General features: G+C 36.6%; 1 protein-coding gene across 1 annotated transcript in view; it reads right to left on the bottom strand.

Annotated features, from left to right (window-relative positions):
- Positions 1-4,240: 4,240 nt before the first annotated feature.
- Positions 4,241-16,579, bottom strand: part of ATP11B (ATPase, class VI, type 11B) — a 114,882-nt gene continuing 102,543 nt past the window's right edge. Inside the window, exons 28-29 of the mRNA XM_011945782.1 lie at positions 11,905-12,038; positions 4,241-7,842 (exon numbers count right to left, since the gene is read on the bottom strand). Coding sequence (XP_011801172.1) covers positions 7,761-7,842; positions 11,905-12,038 — 216 coding nt within the window. The 3' untranslated portion in view covers positions 4,241-7,760. The remainder of the gene's footprint in view (positions 7,843-11,904; positions 12,039-16,579) is intronic.

Genomic DNA, 16,579 nt, shown 5'->3' with positions numbered 1-16,579 from the left:
TAATGAGTAGAATATGGCAAAGTGATGAGACATCACTTCTGAGATTAGGTTATAAATAGCTTCCGTCTTGCATGCCCTCTCTTGCTCACTTGGTTGGAAGCCAGCTGCCATTTTGTAAGCTGCCTTTTTGAGAGGTCCGTGAGGGAAGGAACTGAGAGCAGTCTCTGGCCAACAGCCAGTAAGAAACTGAAAGTCCTTAGTACAGCAACCCATAAAGAACTAAGTCATACAATCACATTAATGAGCTTGGCTGCAGGTTTAATCTCAGTTGAGCCTTCAGGTGATAAGTGATACTGCGGCTCTGACAGTTTGCCGCCTTGTGAAAGACCTTGAGGCTTTGGTACCCAGATAATCTGCACCCATATCCTGGATCCATAGAAACGGGAATAAAGTCTATTGTTTTATGATGCAAAATTTTGGGGAATTTTTTTGTGCAGCAATACAGAACTAATACGTCAGTTAAAGAGTTAATGCAATTATCCTGAGATGATGGTGACTTAGACCAGGGTGATAACCAGGTTGACAAAAACTCTAAATATTAATGTATTTGAACTCCGGATATATTTTAAAGGTAGGTCTAACTATTTTCTGAGGAAGCAGATATAAATGGGGGGGGGGCGGCGTGGTGGTGGTGGTCATAGTGTAGTAAGAAACATCACAACCAAGTGGGATTTATTTTAAGGATGCAAAGTTGGTTTAACATTCGAAAATCAACCAAGGTAGACTGGGTGTGGTGGCTCATGCCTGTAATCCCAGCACTCTGGGAGGCTGAGGTGGGAGGATTCCTTAAGCTCAGGAGTTGTAGATCAGCCTGGGCAACATAGTGATACTCCTTTCTACAAAAAAATTTAAAAATCGGCTGGGTGTGGTGGTGTGTTCCTGTAATCCTAGCTACTTGGGAGGCTGAAGTGGGAGGACTGCTTGAGGCCAGGAGTTCCAGGCTGCAGTGGAACCGCAAGTGTGCCACTGCACTCCAGCCTAGGCAACAGGGGGTGACTCTATCTCTTAAACAAAAAACCATAATCAGCCAAGGTAATTCACTGTATTATCAAACTAAAAAAATTAAAACACATCATCTCAGTAAATGGAAAAAAGGCATTTTTCAAAATTCAACACCTATTCATGGTTTTAACCATGCCTATATAACACTGTACCAGAAAGAAAGAAAAAAATTAAACCTTTTAGTTCTCAGATGACGTGACTGTATATGGGAAAATCCAAAGGATTCTATACAAAAGAATAATTTGAATGTGAATATAAAGTGAATACAGCAAGGTTGTAGGTTAACAAAGTTAAAATTAATTTGTCCAGGATCATATCCTTATTTTTAAATTTTTTTTTTTTTGTGAGACAGAGTCTCGCTCTGTCACCCAGGTTGGAGTGCAGTGGTGTGATCTTGGCTCACTGCAATCTTTGCCTCCTGGGTTCAAGTGATTCTCCTGCCTCAGCCTCCCGAGTAGCTGGGATTATAGGCGTGCACCAACATGCTCAGCTAATTTTGTGTTTTTAGTAGAGACGGGGTTTCACCATGTTGGCCAGGGTGGTTTTGATCTCTTGACCTTGTGATCTGCCCGCCTCGCCCTCCCAAAGCACTGGGATTACAGGTGTGAGCCACCGCACCCTGCCCCTTATTTCATATTTTATTTCTGTGTTGTAGTAAGGCTAACAGGAAAATAAATTTGAAAATGATTCCCGTTAACATAGCATAAAAAATCATAAAAATTAGGACTTTAACAAGAGTATTTGCCAGATAGCTACACTAAAGACTACCAGACATTGCTGAGAGAAATTAAAGAAGACCTAAATAAATGGATATATCATGTTCATGGATTGGAGGACTCAAGATGTCTGTTCTTTCCAAATTGATGTATAGATTCAGAAAAATACAAATGAAAACCACATCAGTTTTTTTTTTTTTTTTTTTTAGAAAAAGTCAATTCATTTTAAACAGAGGCACCATACCAATTCAATGGAGAAGGAGACGAAATTAAAGAAGACCTAAATAAATGGATATATCATGTTCATGGATTGGAGGACTCAAGATGTCTGTTCTTTCCAAATTGATGTATAGATTCAGAAAAATACAAATGAAAACCACATCAGTTTTTTTTTTTTTTTTTTTTAAGAAAAGTCAATTCATTTTAAACAGAGGCACCATACCAATTCAATGGAGAAGGAGACTATTGTAAAGAAATGGGGTCAAACCAGATAACCTTGTCGGGTGGGGGGAGTTGCGGGGAAGGACAATCCTCATTCCTTGCCGCCTTGCATCATACTCAAATGAATTTGAGATATCTTTGACCTAAACATAAAAGTTAAGACGAATGCTTTCAGAAGAAAACACGGGAAAATTTCTTCATGACCTTGGGGCTGACAGAGTTTTTAGAAGTCATGAAAAGCACCTAACTATAAAAGGAAAAAAAAGTTGGACTTCATCAAAATAAAACGCTTCTGCTCCCCAGAGTGACAACTAAGAAAATAAACAGGCAAGCCACAAACGGGGGGGAAAATGCTAGCAATACATACATAAGACAAAGGACTTATATCCTTACCTTAAAGATTCCTACCATTCAGTAACAAGAAAAGTAGCCTAATGAAAAAATGGCCAGACTTGAACATTTTGAAAAAATCATAAATCACCAGTGAGCATATGAAGAGGATTAAACATCATCATGCAAATAACCACACTGAGATACTTTATTAGAATGGCTCAAGTTAAAAAGACACCACCAAATGTTGGCAACTGGAACTCTCATAGTTGCTGGCGGGAGTGTAAAATAGTACATATAGCCACTGTGGAAAACTTTTTGATAGTTTCTTATAAACCTACTCTATGACCCTGCAATTCTACTCCTAGTTATTTCACAAAAGAAGTGAAAACATAAGTCCACAAAGAATGTTCATAATAACTTTATTTCACAATAGCCCCAAACTGTAAAAAAACACATGTCCATAAAGAGGAGAAAGGACAAATTGTGGTACATTCATGCAATGAAACATTATTGAGTAGCAGAAAGAAAACCATGGGTCCTGGCACAACATAGATGAGTCTCTCAGACACGCTGAGCAACAACGCCAGACACAAAAGTGACACACTGTGTATTGTCATTTACATAAAATTCAAGATTAGGCAAAACTAATCTATGACAACAGGAATCAGAAAATGGTTGCTGGGACAGGACCAAGAGGGGAATAAATTCACTGCAAAAGGCACAAGGGAACCTTGAGGAATGACTGAAGGATTTTTAACCTGGTTTGGGGTAAGGGTTACATGGGTGTAGAGATTTATCAAACATCACTATAATCCTAAAATCTATACATTTTACTGTGTACAAATTATATCTGAATACAAACCATTTTACCTTAAATTAGTATTTAAAAATTTGATTTATCACAGGGCTCGGGCTGTTCATAGAGAGGTGTGGTGACTTATCTCCATTTACAATAGGCTTTCCTTTGAGTCAGTTAGCTCTTCAATATAAAACTTGAATTTTTGAATTCACTAATTTTCCAGTGAAATGCTTCTATTTTTTTGTCCTAAATTTCTTGTTTATTATTCATCATGTTCTTCTTGTATATTAGAAGTTAAAGACAGTAGTCGTCCTAAAAATAGTCCAAACACTCCTTTTTAAATAGAAAAACAGATGCCTAAACTGATTGATTTGTCTAGGATCATATTCTTATTACATCTCAAAAATACATTACATTACATAAATCATGCATTGTCATCCTTTGCAAATACTAACAGCTGGGCAAAGACAACAGCTTAACTTTTTAAGCAGATGTAGATTAGACAATTATATCTGTTCTAACTGGCAACCAAGGAAGCAGTGAAAATAACTGGGTGTCAGGAAACGGGAATATTTTATAGGGAAGTAAACATTCTATCATCAGTTATATTTTTTTTAAAAGCATATATTTTCTATGAACCAGGGCATTTCCAAATTCACAAGTGCTCTTGGCTGGCTTTTCAGGAATGATGCAATTTCTAGTCTAGTTGAGGTATGCTGGTCTTTACAGCTGGCGCATTCTTAACAGAGTCTTTTCCAGGAGTTGTACTGATGATCTATAAAAGCTGGGTAAGAACTGCATTTTAAAAAACTGCAGTCAGTGAAAGGCATAAATGATATCCCTGTCCTCCAATGAAGGGTAAATACAGTAAAATTTAACTTGAAACAAGTTTGGCAGTGAAGGTTGTGATAAACAGAGAGAGGCTTAAAATGCTTAAATAAAAGAACACTTTTAATTATATAGGAAAATTTTTATTTGATAAATATAACTTCATAAACTTTAAAAAATTACTGAGAGCTGTACAATAATATACTACATTTACTGACAATGCAGAGAATTTTTAAAGGATTACATTAGACAGCCACAGTGTCTCAGGTCCAAAATTTTAAACTAAAAGTATTGCTACAATATTTCCAGATACTCATTCTTCATAAAAATCTAACAATTACCATTATTACAAATGTATCATTAGTTATGATCTATTTTTTGTAGGAATAACATTCAAGTTATTTCACATAAAACAGCACTTTAATAATATTTTACTTACATGAAAATAGGTAACTCCTAGAAATAGAATGTAAGTGGGGACCAAAATCAATAAAACATGTTTTACAGAACTCTTTGGTGTGCTATTTTTATTAATACCTGCCCAATATCATACCCCAAACCGATCTTTACAGGAAAAACACCAACATGGAAGATTCTCCCTTTTCCTACAGCCTTCACGAGATTTTCAGAGTAGCATATTTTAAAAATTTTTGGCTCTTAACTGTCAATTTTCTAGTGGCCTTGACTCCTGCTTCTCAGGAGTCTCCAGCTCTCAGGTAAGTTCAATCTCACAATCTTCTGCGGCAGAAACGGCCTCAGTCCTGGCACTAACCGTAGGGCAGAATGCAAGTGTTCCCTAAGGCTGATTTGCCTCTGTGTAGTCTCCTGTTCAGGACACTGCCAGGGCAGGGCTCAGCTCTGGAAGCCTTTGTATATCATGAGCTTTAGACCCAAGAAAGAGGATGGTTAGAAAATTCAGACCATAGATTCTCCCCTTTTCTCAACTCAACAGCAGGTCTGCGTAGCTGTAGTTCTCCCTGGCCCGTACTTTGCTCCGCCCAGGGTGAGCCTATGCCTGCTAAAGCTGAGGCAGGGTGCTGAGTCACTTAAAGCCTTAGCTGAGGGGCAATTTTGGAAACTGACTTGGTGCTTGCCACTATCTTCAGGCTTACAGCCCTCAGACGAGGCAAAGGAAGGCAAAGGGAGGCAAATCGATTTGAGACCACTGATTAACTAGCAATAACATATTCAGCATTTTGCTCTGCTTTTGGCAGATAAGGGTTATTTATCAACATCATACTTTCCAAAGAATTTTAAAGAAATATGCAAAGGGGACACTTTCCTTGTGATTACTGGTTACGTAGTAAGAGTTTTACAAGATGAATATAGCACTAGAAAACTACTGAAAGCTTGTAGACTGCACTGTTACTTTCTTAAATAGAAAACTTTTCTTAAAATCAAGATAATTTTGCTTTAAAAACAGAGTGGATTTGGAGTAACAGTTTAGGATGAGCACACTAGTGGATGCCATTTACTTTTTTTTTTTTTTTTTTAAATAAAGTTCTCTTAACTAACTTCAAATGGTGAGTACAGAAAATTACATCAGTCACACTTTAAGCACCATTCTAGGCGAGCTGACCTCCTGTCTTGCTGCAGTTGGTCATAGGCTACTTTATGATTTTGGAGTCTTTGTCTAGTGTCAGTACTCAGTTTATTTGATGGCAAATAAACACTGTCATGTAAATGTAATGCAGGCCTATTGAATGTCATTTTGTTATATGTATGTTTTATAAGAGACTTTATAAGCAAATTTCCATATCCTCCACTAAAGTACTCTACTGAGTATATCTGCAGTATTCCTTTTCTGGAACATGAATTAGTGAATGCAGACACTGTACGGTGTATTATTCTTTTAAAGTATTTCCAGAATAACAGATCTTCCTAAATCCAGCTATGGAATATCTTAAGTTAAAGAAGGACTGTTTTTGAAAATTAAAATTTAGCTTAATAACTTAATATCCTTACATCATTGGAACAGACAAATGTTACATTAGCAAGAAAACAGTTTACAAGCAAACAAAGATAAAGTCTTAATTTTTGTCTCAACCATTCTTTCCCCTGCCAGCCCAATTCTAGAAGCCTTATATTCATGAAATGGGAGGGAGGCTTAGGGCTGCACAATAAATCTCCATAACAGAATGACATTTTCAAGGGAAAACTTGGTAAAACTGCATTTAACCATTTTCTTAATATGTATACAATCATTATTTGCTTAGAGCTGGGTAATAATTCTTAAGCTAATAATCACTTCTAAATCTTAAGACAACATTTCAGCAAAACAAAAACAAATGACAATACAGAACTACTTGATAAATTCAGGATGGAAGTTAGGTTTTGAAGTGCAATGAGTTAATTACAGTAACAGCTACCCGATTAATCATTCTTAGCATTGTAATTTACTGCTAACGTTACCTGATACAAGTTTAGCATTTTAGACTTTAACAATTTACATTCCATAGCCACACCTGAAAATACGCCTTGCACTGGGACACTGGCAGAACCCACTGTATTGCGGTAGTGTGCTATAACTTAGATAACCTGAAAATAAGATTCTTAACTGAAACCCTTTATTCTAAAATCTAGCTTACAAGGGGAAGAGCAATTCTAAGTTGGCCGCAGAAAGAGGCTCTTCTCTTTTTATTGATTTAATTACCCATACTATTCTGATTTGTATAATTAAACATATTTGCAATATTTAAATACTGTCCAAACTTTTTATTGATATAGTAAAACTTTACAACGATGCCATGAAATACTATACACAGAGCCTTCGGGTAAAGAGAAAAAAAGCAAATTTAAATGTGTTAACCAGATTAAAGCATGCAAAAGATCCAATGATAAAGACATTAAATTAATAATATGTTAACGGCATCTAATTTACCCACTATAGGGTCTTCATACTGTATCACAAAAATATTAGTAAACATCAATTTGAAGTTCGGTGAACAGACCTGATTCCTGGTTTGTATATTTGCTACACCCTTGCATTTATATGGCTAACTTTACAGGCTGTGTTACAGTACAGTTAGAGGAACTGGTATCCATACTGCAGTAAATAATGGTTGGAAATGATTCTCCTAATTTGCTCTGTGAACTCAGAATGCACTAATGAATTAACAACACAGGTCACTGAGAGACCAAAATTCCTCAGTATTCACATTGACTTTTCCCATGAAAAGTTTCAATATAACTCTAATAAAAAAATAGAGTTCTCAAGGCAAACTTTCAGCATAATTTACAGAAGCAGATTTAAATAGAAGAGTCAATAATAAAGCTAATACTAAAAAATACACGTTACTAAGATTTATCTCTTTTTTCTACATTTATATTAAAATATAATGGCCTCAGCAACAGACTGAAATGCCATTAGGAGTCCCATAAGCACAAGGGACAATCCAGACAAAGAGATGAAAAATGTCTCTTTATTCTCCAATTTTAACATGTTCAGATTCAAATTAAGGGTGTTAGGAGGGGCTTGTATTAATGCTTTCTGTTTGTCTGCCATTGTAACTCAGAGTGGGTGTGAACTGTTACAAAGATTTCGGAAATTAATTTCAGAGCTAGTGTGGCCATTAACAGGGTGATCACACTGAATTTTAGGAAAGGAGGTGAAATGGCTCCCACAAAGCACTACAGCCCCTTTAACAAGTAGATGAGTCCATTGTGGAGAGAGTCAAGATGCTCCTGTCGTTGGTATAGAAAGGATCCGATGCACTCCATGATCTAAAGTAACAATAAGAGAAAAGTTTGGCTCACCAGGACCTATGTTTTAATTGAGAAAAAATTTACTCTAAAACTTAGGACCCAAATGCAATCACTGATTGATTCATTTAAATGCTAAAGAGAGGTTCTTCACACTAGTATTGAATGCCCAAACTTTCTATTTATATTATATAAAAACTTGGGAAAAATAATGCTCTAGTCATTATATAAAAATATTAGCCAAAATTCAAACATTCATTAGCATTAAAACAGTTTCTATATGTAGTAAAGCATGAGATGCTTTTTAAAGTCTTAACAATTCAATAAGAAGTATGTTATTAAGAGTTATGCACATTCAGTTTTACTGAAAAGTTCAGTTTACAAAAACAAACCCAAATCCCACTTACCAAAGGCTTTGGAATGAAACAGTAGTATGTTCCTATTATTGATCATTTCATTTCAGCTATAAATCCTATTCTAAAGACTTCAGCATAATTAGCTTGAATGTAGTGAATGATGTATTCAAAAGGCATCAAAGACACCTGTAGGTCACTAGTGTTTTCACTTAACTAAGAACAAATAATCCTCTACTGGTCTGGAAAAGTTAACTGGTGTCTGAATGATAAGGCCCTAAAGCAATTCATTACATAATACTTTATGTGCAGCTGTAAACTTAAATTAGCTTGAATTAATTTAAGCTAAAATAACTCAAGACCAAAAGTAGCCTGCCATGCTTAAAATAGACTAACCTAGTTCAAGGACAATGTTAGGACTGCCAAGTGAAAGGTTGCTTTTCTTACGAGACTAAACACATTTAACAATAAATACATTTTATGTAACTTTTTCCAGGGTTCCCACCTTCCCTAAACAGAGATGTTACAGGAAGAGACGGGCATTAAAAATGGCCCCAATTCACCTTTGTCAAATATTTTCTTTTTCCCAGAGATGCTAAGTTTGTATGTAGCTCAACTTTAATTCGACTAGTTTCTAGAAAAGCTGGAACAGTATCTACCTTAGGTTAGGGAAGGACTAGTTCACTACTGTCTGCCTAGCATCTAGAACTGTGTCTGACATATATTAGGCACCCAGTGTTTGTAGAATAAATGAATAAAACGAGAAGATGAAAATTTCTTTAACAGTAAGTATTTACAGGGGAAAAGTATGCTTTTAACTATAACTTTTAACTGTAACATCTATAAATATCCCAGTTATCTGGAGTCAGATGTTCAATTCCAAACTGCCATACTTTATATTAGTTTTTCTTCTTTCCACATTGCTTACACCCAAGAATCTTATTAGATAACGTCTCCTTCATTTTTAATTTTTTTTTCAAAGCACACATTGTGCATTCATATGTTAAATATAATTTTTGACAGAACATTAAACACTTGAACTACGTATTACTTACTTTCTATTTAGAAGATAGTTTTGATTAGGATAAAGTAACTTAACTGTTAGTAATATATGAACAGAAAATATTTTATTGCTAATATCCAGCTCTTTAGGGTGCAACATGGCATATCCTTTATATAGCACCATGATGCTCCCTTTGAAACTAAGCTTGCAATATGGGATACTTCACTGACAACACCAATTAATAAAATGTAAGTCGATTTTTGTGCCTGGATGGTAAAAATGTAATCACCAAAGAAATCTGTCATATAAAAAACACTGGTGGTATTTCTCAAGCGATGCCCATTACTCTTGAGTTTAATATGTTAATGGAACACACAGCCAAGGGCTTCCACATCTCGTAATGGCAGTCTCAGCCTTGCCTACCTCTTAGACATGAAATAGAAATGTAGAATAGATGCTGCTCTAAAGTCACAATGGAAATGCCCAACACATTTCACAAATACAATTATATGTAAAAAACAAAACCAGAACTCTACGTATCAAAATGACTTTGAAAGTTTAAATATAATGTTAATGCATCTACGGCAATTTTCACATAGCCCTTGAAAAGCACCAGGTAGCTTGGTGTTATTATATGACTTATCCCCTAGAAAAGAATGAACAGGTCTGAAAAGACTTTCTAGATTATTCACATGAGAAAAAAGCTAAGAAAATAACAGTAACCAATAATATAACCTGTGATGTTGGAGAAAACTGGAAGGGCATTTATAGTCTGTCAAATATGATATTAATTACTAAGTTAAACATTTTATTAGGAGAATAAAAAATTCAGAAAAAAAGAATGTGGCACAATTTTAAGTAAAAAGAAGTATAGATGATAATAGCTACATGTCAAAGTAAATTCAATAACTCCTGGGGCAGGTTCCAAAGAGGTAATGCTGCATCAAAATGGCTACGTAAAGAATAAAAGGGGTATATTACCTACATAATTGATATCAAGAAAATTGACATATATATATATAGAGAGAGAGCAGAAAAAATTTGGGGCTCATTTAAAATTAATTCTAGTTTAAAAAAATCATTAACAAAACCATATATTGTCATTAAAGAGAAATTTTCATTGAAACAGAAGTTGAAAAAATTCTGTAGAGGTTCTATTGTATCTTAGTCTAACTCCTATCTTCATTCTGTGCAATGAAGCTGTGTTATTAGGTAAAATAATATTATAAATCAAGCTCTTTTAGAACTTCCTTTGGGAAACTTGCTGTCCTAGGTACATGACAGAGCCACATTTTATAATACAATTATGTGAATCATAACGAAGTCCCAGAGTTTAAGTGCTCATCCTTCTACATGAAATGAAATTACTACAAAATGATATCACAGCATTATGGAAATATTTCAGATCACATGTTATAATCAAGTCAGAATAAATGGGGATTGAAACCACAGACATATGTTAACATAAGAATGCTATTTATAAATTCAATCGTAACATAAAGGCATGGCTAAGCTAAAGCTAAAGTGAGGAACTAAAGTTCACCAGTAAAAGTCACCTGAATTTTATAACAGATGAATGATATCATACTCATTTTTTTTTAAAACACAAAGCTAACCAAATAATAAAAATCCCTTTTCCAGTAGATAGGAGTAGTGCCTTCTTCATTCTTTATAACCTGTTCCTGGGGTAATTTCCAACCTTTTCCAAGCCCTGGCACATGTAGAAAGTGCTAATATTCATGTAGCACATTTGGGACAATGGGAACCAACATCTCTCCCTGCCCATTTGTACCCTCCATGCATACTGTGTACTGCTGTACTGATTTTGAGAATATGGTATCATTCACCTAAAGAACACCAAGGGTGGAAGAAGCGCTTTCTACCCCCTAACATCCCCTAAATAGTGATATAACTCTTGGAGACATGTATGAATAAATAAATTAATTGCACGTTTCAATGAATTTTAAATGGTATTTACCAAAAGGTGGTATTTTTTGTTGTTGTTGTTGTTATAGCGCACAACAGCAGGCATGGTGATAAATCTCATTCAAGAAATAGATTTAGAAGGGGACAAAAATGCTAAGATTCTTTTACTCCATAATTTAAAGAGCCTGTTCTAACTCATACACTTTTAATTAGACAATAACTACCAAGCAAAAGAAACTTAAAAATCACGACTCATTTCAAAACTTCATTACAGACATAAGAAGATGTAGGGGAGCAGAAATACAGCCTTTTGTGTTTATAAATACCTCAAAGCCTCAAATAATCAACTGGAAAATATACATACAGAGTAAGAAAAGGAAAGCCTTTGACTTCACTGTTGTGTTGAGATTATTTTGTAAAGACAAAAAGCAAAAAAAAAAATTAAAAAAATAAAAAGGAAATAGTATATGTATAATTTAAAAAAGAAAGTTATACAAACCATGAAAGAGTACCATATACACACTCCTACTCAGCACATTTTAGAAAGACTATGAGACAAAATGTTTTGTTCATTAGATGAAGTCTCTTCAAAGGTGCTTTCTCTTCCTTTGTGAGTGAAAAAGCCCTTACCCCAAAGCCACAAAGTGAATTCTACCACCAAGGAGTGCTAATAAATAGCAGACTTCCTGCTTCAGTTGGTAAAACCAGCTGCTGATTTATTAGGTATCTAGAGCTGCAGGTTCATCCTGTTCCAGATAGGATACTCATTTGCAGCAAAGGCTACTTAGAGATATTTCACACCTGCTGATGTGGGTCGGACTACATCTTCCTATAACTCGTTCCAGCATTCTTCCAACAGATGTGCACGCTGCTTCTCCTTCCGGGAAACAGCACATGGAGTCCAAGCACTTGATACCTGCATTTGTTTCAGTAAGCTGCAGAGGCGAAGCAGAAAACATTAGTTATTTAAAGAGCTGAACTTCTAAAAAGCATTAGAAAATTACAACAAGCACTTTCAAATCAAAGGTAATAGATATAAACTTACATGTTTTTATAATATGGGAAACATATGAAAGGCTTTAATTTACTAGAGTATAACCATCCAAAATTATTTTAAAATCTTGTATCCTAAATTAGAGCTCTAGTAAAATAATTACATAAATTAAGAAGCTGGATATTATTTAAATCTACTTTTAATGTTTTATTTTAATCATTTATTACGGTCAAAATGATTTCCATCAACCACTCAGGAATGTAATGAATTCCAATTCTGCATGGAGTTTTTCTTTAGGTAAAATGCTCCTGCAATTTCAATGAAAAATGTCTAACAACTGAGATAAGTGGAGTATGAACTATCTTGAAGACTGGGAAAATAACAACCAGGCAGGGCCTCGCCCCAATCTTCAATAACAACAACAATGGCAGCAAACACTTTATGTATGCTTTACTATGTGCCAGGTTCTAAGCACTCTACAGATAGCCACTCCATACTTATCTTTGAAAAAAGCATCATTTATCATAAATTGCTAAAAACTTTTAAGTGGCAATCATCCCATCATCAGCTCATCCTGCTTTTTAACAGTCAGCTGACAGCACATAGATTACAATTTATTAAACAAGTGAATAAGTAGTACTATCAAGATTTGAAACTGAATTACTTTCTGAAAATACGCAAGATTTATGTTGATTCAGGCATAAATAGCCCAGCAAGATAATTTTATTCCATACTACTAACAATTTTAACTGAGCAAAAATGAGGGGGAAAGATGGTATGACCACGTAAATTGATGAATCCCAACCCTGTTGTTTGTCAAGGATGCTCCGAAATTTTTCAGGGGCTGTTGTTTTAAAAAAAAAACCACCTTATTTCAATTCACTGTCTTTTACATATATAACATCCTGCATAACACATCTTTTGAGGATAGAGGAGAATAAATACAGGGTTGCACTTCCACGAAGGTTGGGATGTCACCACGTGCTGGGTGCAGGCATTGGCAACAGAGGATGTTTGTGGAGATGCTCACAATGAACAGAAAAGACGGACGTGGTGGAATAGAAACCTGGCATTCTGAACGTAAGCAACTGCTGATGTCCTGCAAGATGCATGCTCAGAAGATTCGACACCACCCAGTGTGAAACAACGTGGTTCTTATCTGGCAACTGTCTGATGACAGTGCCCTAGGATCAGCTAAGCACTGAGAAAGAGCTAAACTTTACTTGTTCTTTCATTACAATACTCTTGGTTTAGAATTGTGTAGGGCACTGTTTCTTAAACTGTTTTGTGAGCTATTTACATACATTTCATGAAAAAAAAAAAGGCTGTGTTCAATTAAATTTGGGAAACACTAATTTAACAAAGTTCTAAACAGACTTTTAAAGTAGAGGATTGTCAAGTCAGGATACATGGTCATCTCCATGGGGTAAGCCTGAGATACTGTAATTCTCCCACTCATTTTCTTAGTGGGAGAAACCATACACTTCCACCCTCCCAACCAGAAAAAACTAAGCAACAACAGGAGGATCATTCATATTCAGAGGAATAGTTTAGGAAATGCTGGTTTAGGTAACAGGATTTCATGAGTTTTCCAATGTCCTCTTTGGGTCACTGGACTCCAGTTTCCCCAATCTCAAATTTACCCCTTGTAGCAACCCAGACTCCAGGGCTCCTACATGCTCAAAGGATTAAGCCCCACACCCCATGAAGCCTTGAAGGCCTTTTACAGCCTGACCCCAGGCTGCCTTTCCTGCTTTGCTTCCCAATGCTCTGGTGCAGTATCCACTCTAGCCAACCAGGCAGTGTTCCCTGCCCGTGGGCATTGTGTCGGGGCCTGCCATCAATCAGGGTCAGAATGCTGACCCCTACACCAGGGTTCAGCTTAAACCCCACCGTCTCCATCGAACTTCCCTCACCTCTCCAACTATGAGTCATCTCTTTTTCTGATTCTATTTCACTGCTTATTTGTATCACTTAATTGGCACAAGCACTTAAACTTCTATTCATTGAGCAAGGTACTGAGCCAGTTTCCACAGGGGATAGTAACCCTGTGCTCAATCAGGTGAGCTAAAAGTAAGGAAGAAGGTGGGAGAGAGGACAAGTCAGGAAGACATATCAACAGCAGTTACATTAGTGGAGTGCTCACCACGTATGCCCCAGTGACTATGTAAGATGCTTCTCACGGATTGTCTCACTGAAAACTTAAATAGCCCTTAGGAATAGGCATCATGATCATCCCCAGTTTAAAGAGGAGGAAACAGTTAAGAATTTGTTCAAGGTCACCCACTTAATCTGGGGCTTGAATCTTGGTTTCTTTGCTTTCAGAGCCCAAACCCCTTTACCACGTCACTATTCTGCCTTATGATTGTAAGAGGCAGACTACTCAGAAAATAGGAGGGAAAGCTCAAACCCAGTTGCTGTTAGTGGTACTGGTGGGAGGGCATGAAGATTTGATGAAAAAGGTGGCATTTAAAATACATCTTAAAGGACTCGGGGGGCATTTCAATACAGCAGGAGATGGCAGAGAAGAGATATTCTAGGCTGAGGGAGGAGAAAGAGTGGCTATGCGTGGGCAGCAGTGTGGTATGTATTCAGCATAAGCTTAGCCTAAGTGTAAGGGAGTGGTACTGTCCCCTTGCAAAAAGACCAGTTGTGACTCAAAGTGTGGTCCGTGGATCAATGCTGATCCATAAACACTATTACCGGTCCATGAAGAAAAAAGCATTTCTAATCTGTGAGAATAAGGGCTTAGAAATTTTTACAGCAGTTGGACAAAGTATGTTTATAACTGTTAAATTCAATAATTTAAAAATTGGGGCTTATTTTATATATCTTTTAGATTTCATTTTCCTGTAATTCATTTTTATTGTATTTGTAAAAGCACTGGCTCAAGATAAACTGGAAATTAAAACAAAACAAGAAAATAACAAACTGGTCCTTTACCACATTTACTTGGGGAGAACTAAACCAGAAACTCAAAAGAGCAAGGATCTTGTCTGACACTTTTTAGTTTAACAACATGTGCTGTGCTCAACGCTGGTGCTCAACCAAACTGAGGAGAAATTCATCGAGATGACACCCAGAAGGTAGCCAGCACTTGAGTATCCATATATACGCAAGACACGGCCTTGGTCTGGATCTGACCTTACGTAATCATCTTGCTTTGCATTCATCACCTTTCACTTTATTTTTATTATTTTGAGAGACAGGGTCTTGCTCTGTCGTCCAGGCTGGAGCGCAGTAGCACAACCGATCATAGCTCACTGCAGTCTCAACCTCCTGGGCTCAAGCAATCCCTCCACCTCAGCCTCCTGGGTGGCTACTACAGGTGTGTGTCATCATGTCAGGCTAATTTTTAATTTTAGTAGAGACAGGGTCTTACTATACTGCCCAGGCTGGTCTCAAACTCCTGGCCTCCAGTGGTCCTCCCACTTCAGCCCCTCAAATTGCTGGCATTACAGATGTGAGCTACTGAGCCTGGCCATCCTTCGCTTTAAAACTGAAGGACAGTTATTAAAATATAGACATCCCAACAGAGAAGGTAAACATCTTGAAATGTCAAAAATTTTAAGAAATGACTTCTTCGGATAACTTTTTGAACTTATATATGTGTATATATAGTTTGTATGTATATGTTTCCTTTTTTCTCTAAAGAAAAAAATAAAAGAACTCAGCTGCCTGTTTTTTTTTTTTTGTTTTTTTTTTTGAGACCAAGTCTCAAACTCTGTTGCCCAGGCTGGAGTGCAGTGGTGCGATCCCGGTTCACTGCAACCTCCGCCTCCTGGGTTCAAGCAATTCTCATGCCTCAGCCTCCTGAGTAGCTGGGACTACAGCCACCACACCCAGCTAATTTTTTGTATTTTAGTAGAGATGAGGTTTCACCATGTTGTCCAGGCTGGTCTCAATCTTCTGAGCTCAGACAATCCGCCCACCTCAGCCTCCCAAAGTGCTAGGATTACAAGCATGAGCCACTGTGGCCAGCCTCAGCTGCTGTTAAAATGCTGAATGTTGGCTGTGTTTCTGTAAAGCTATCTATAGAAAATGCTATACTGTTCTCTAGCAAACCTCTAAGCTCTACTACTTTCCCATATATATATCTTTGATCTCAATATTCAGGAACTGAGAGCTCGGCCAGAGTACCTGTACAGCCATAGTTGCCAGTATAATTGGGCGAGGGAGAATGGAGTTGACCATTTAGAGCTCATTTCATTCAAAGTAAGGAGAGGAAATCATTACATTTTTTGGGAGACTACTTATAAATAATAGAAAAGAAAAAAAAAGCATAGTAATGGGAGTGAGACCCTACCTGGTAGTATCAAGAGGTAACTTTTCATTTACTAGAAAGCCTCACTTTCCACCACACTTGCTCCCAGGAATGACCACATAATTTAGTGCTAGAAAGGCTGTCAAGCAAAACAACTATGCCTATTCAACATGACTATGCACAGATAATAAAAATGCTCATCTTCACTTTTAAATAAA

The sequence above is a fragment of the Colobus angolensis genome, unplaced genomic scaffold (genome assembly GCF_000951035.1).
Source record: "Colobus angolensis palliatus isolate OR3802 unplaced genomic scaffold, Cang.pa_1.0 Scaffold245, whole genome shotgun sequence".
Classification (NCBI taxonomy): Eukaryota; Metazoa; Chordata; class Mammalia; order Primates; family Cercopithecidae; genus Colobus; species Colobus angolensis.
This window is presented reverse-complemented; position numbering and strand designations above follow the sequence as displayed.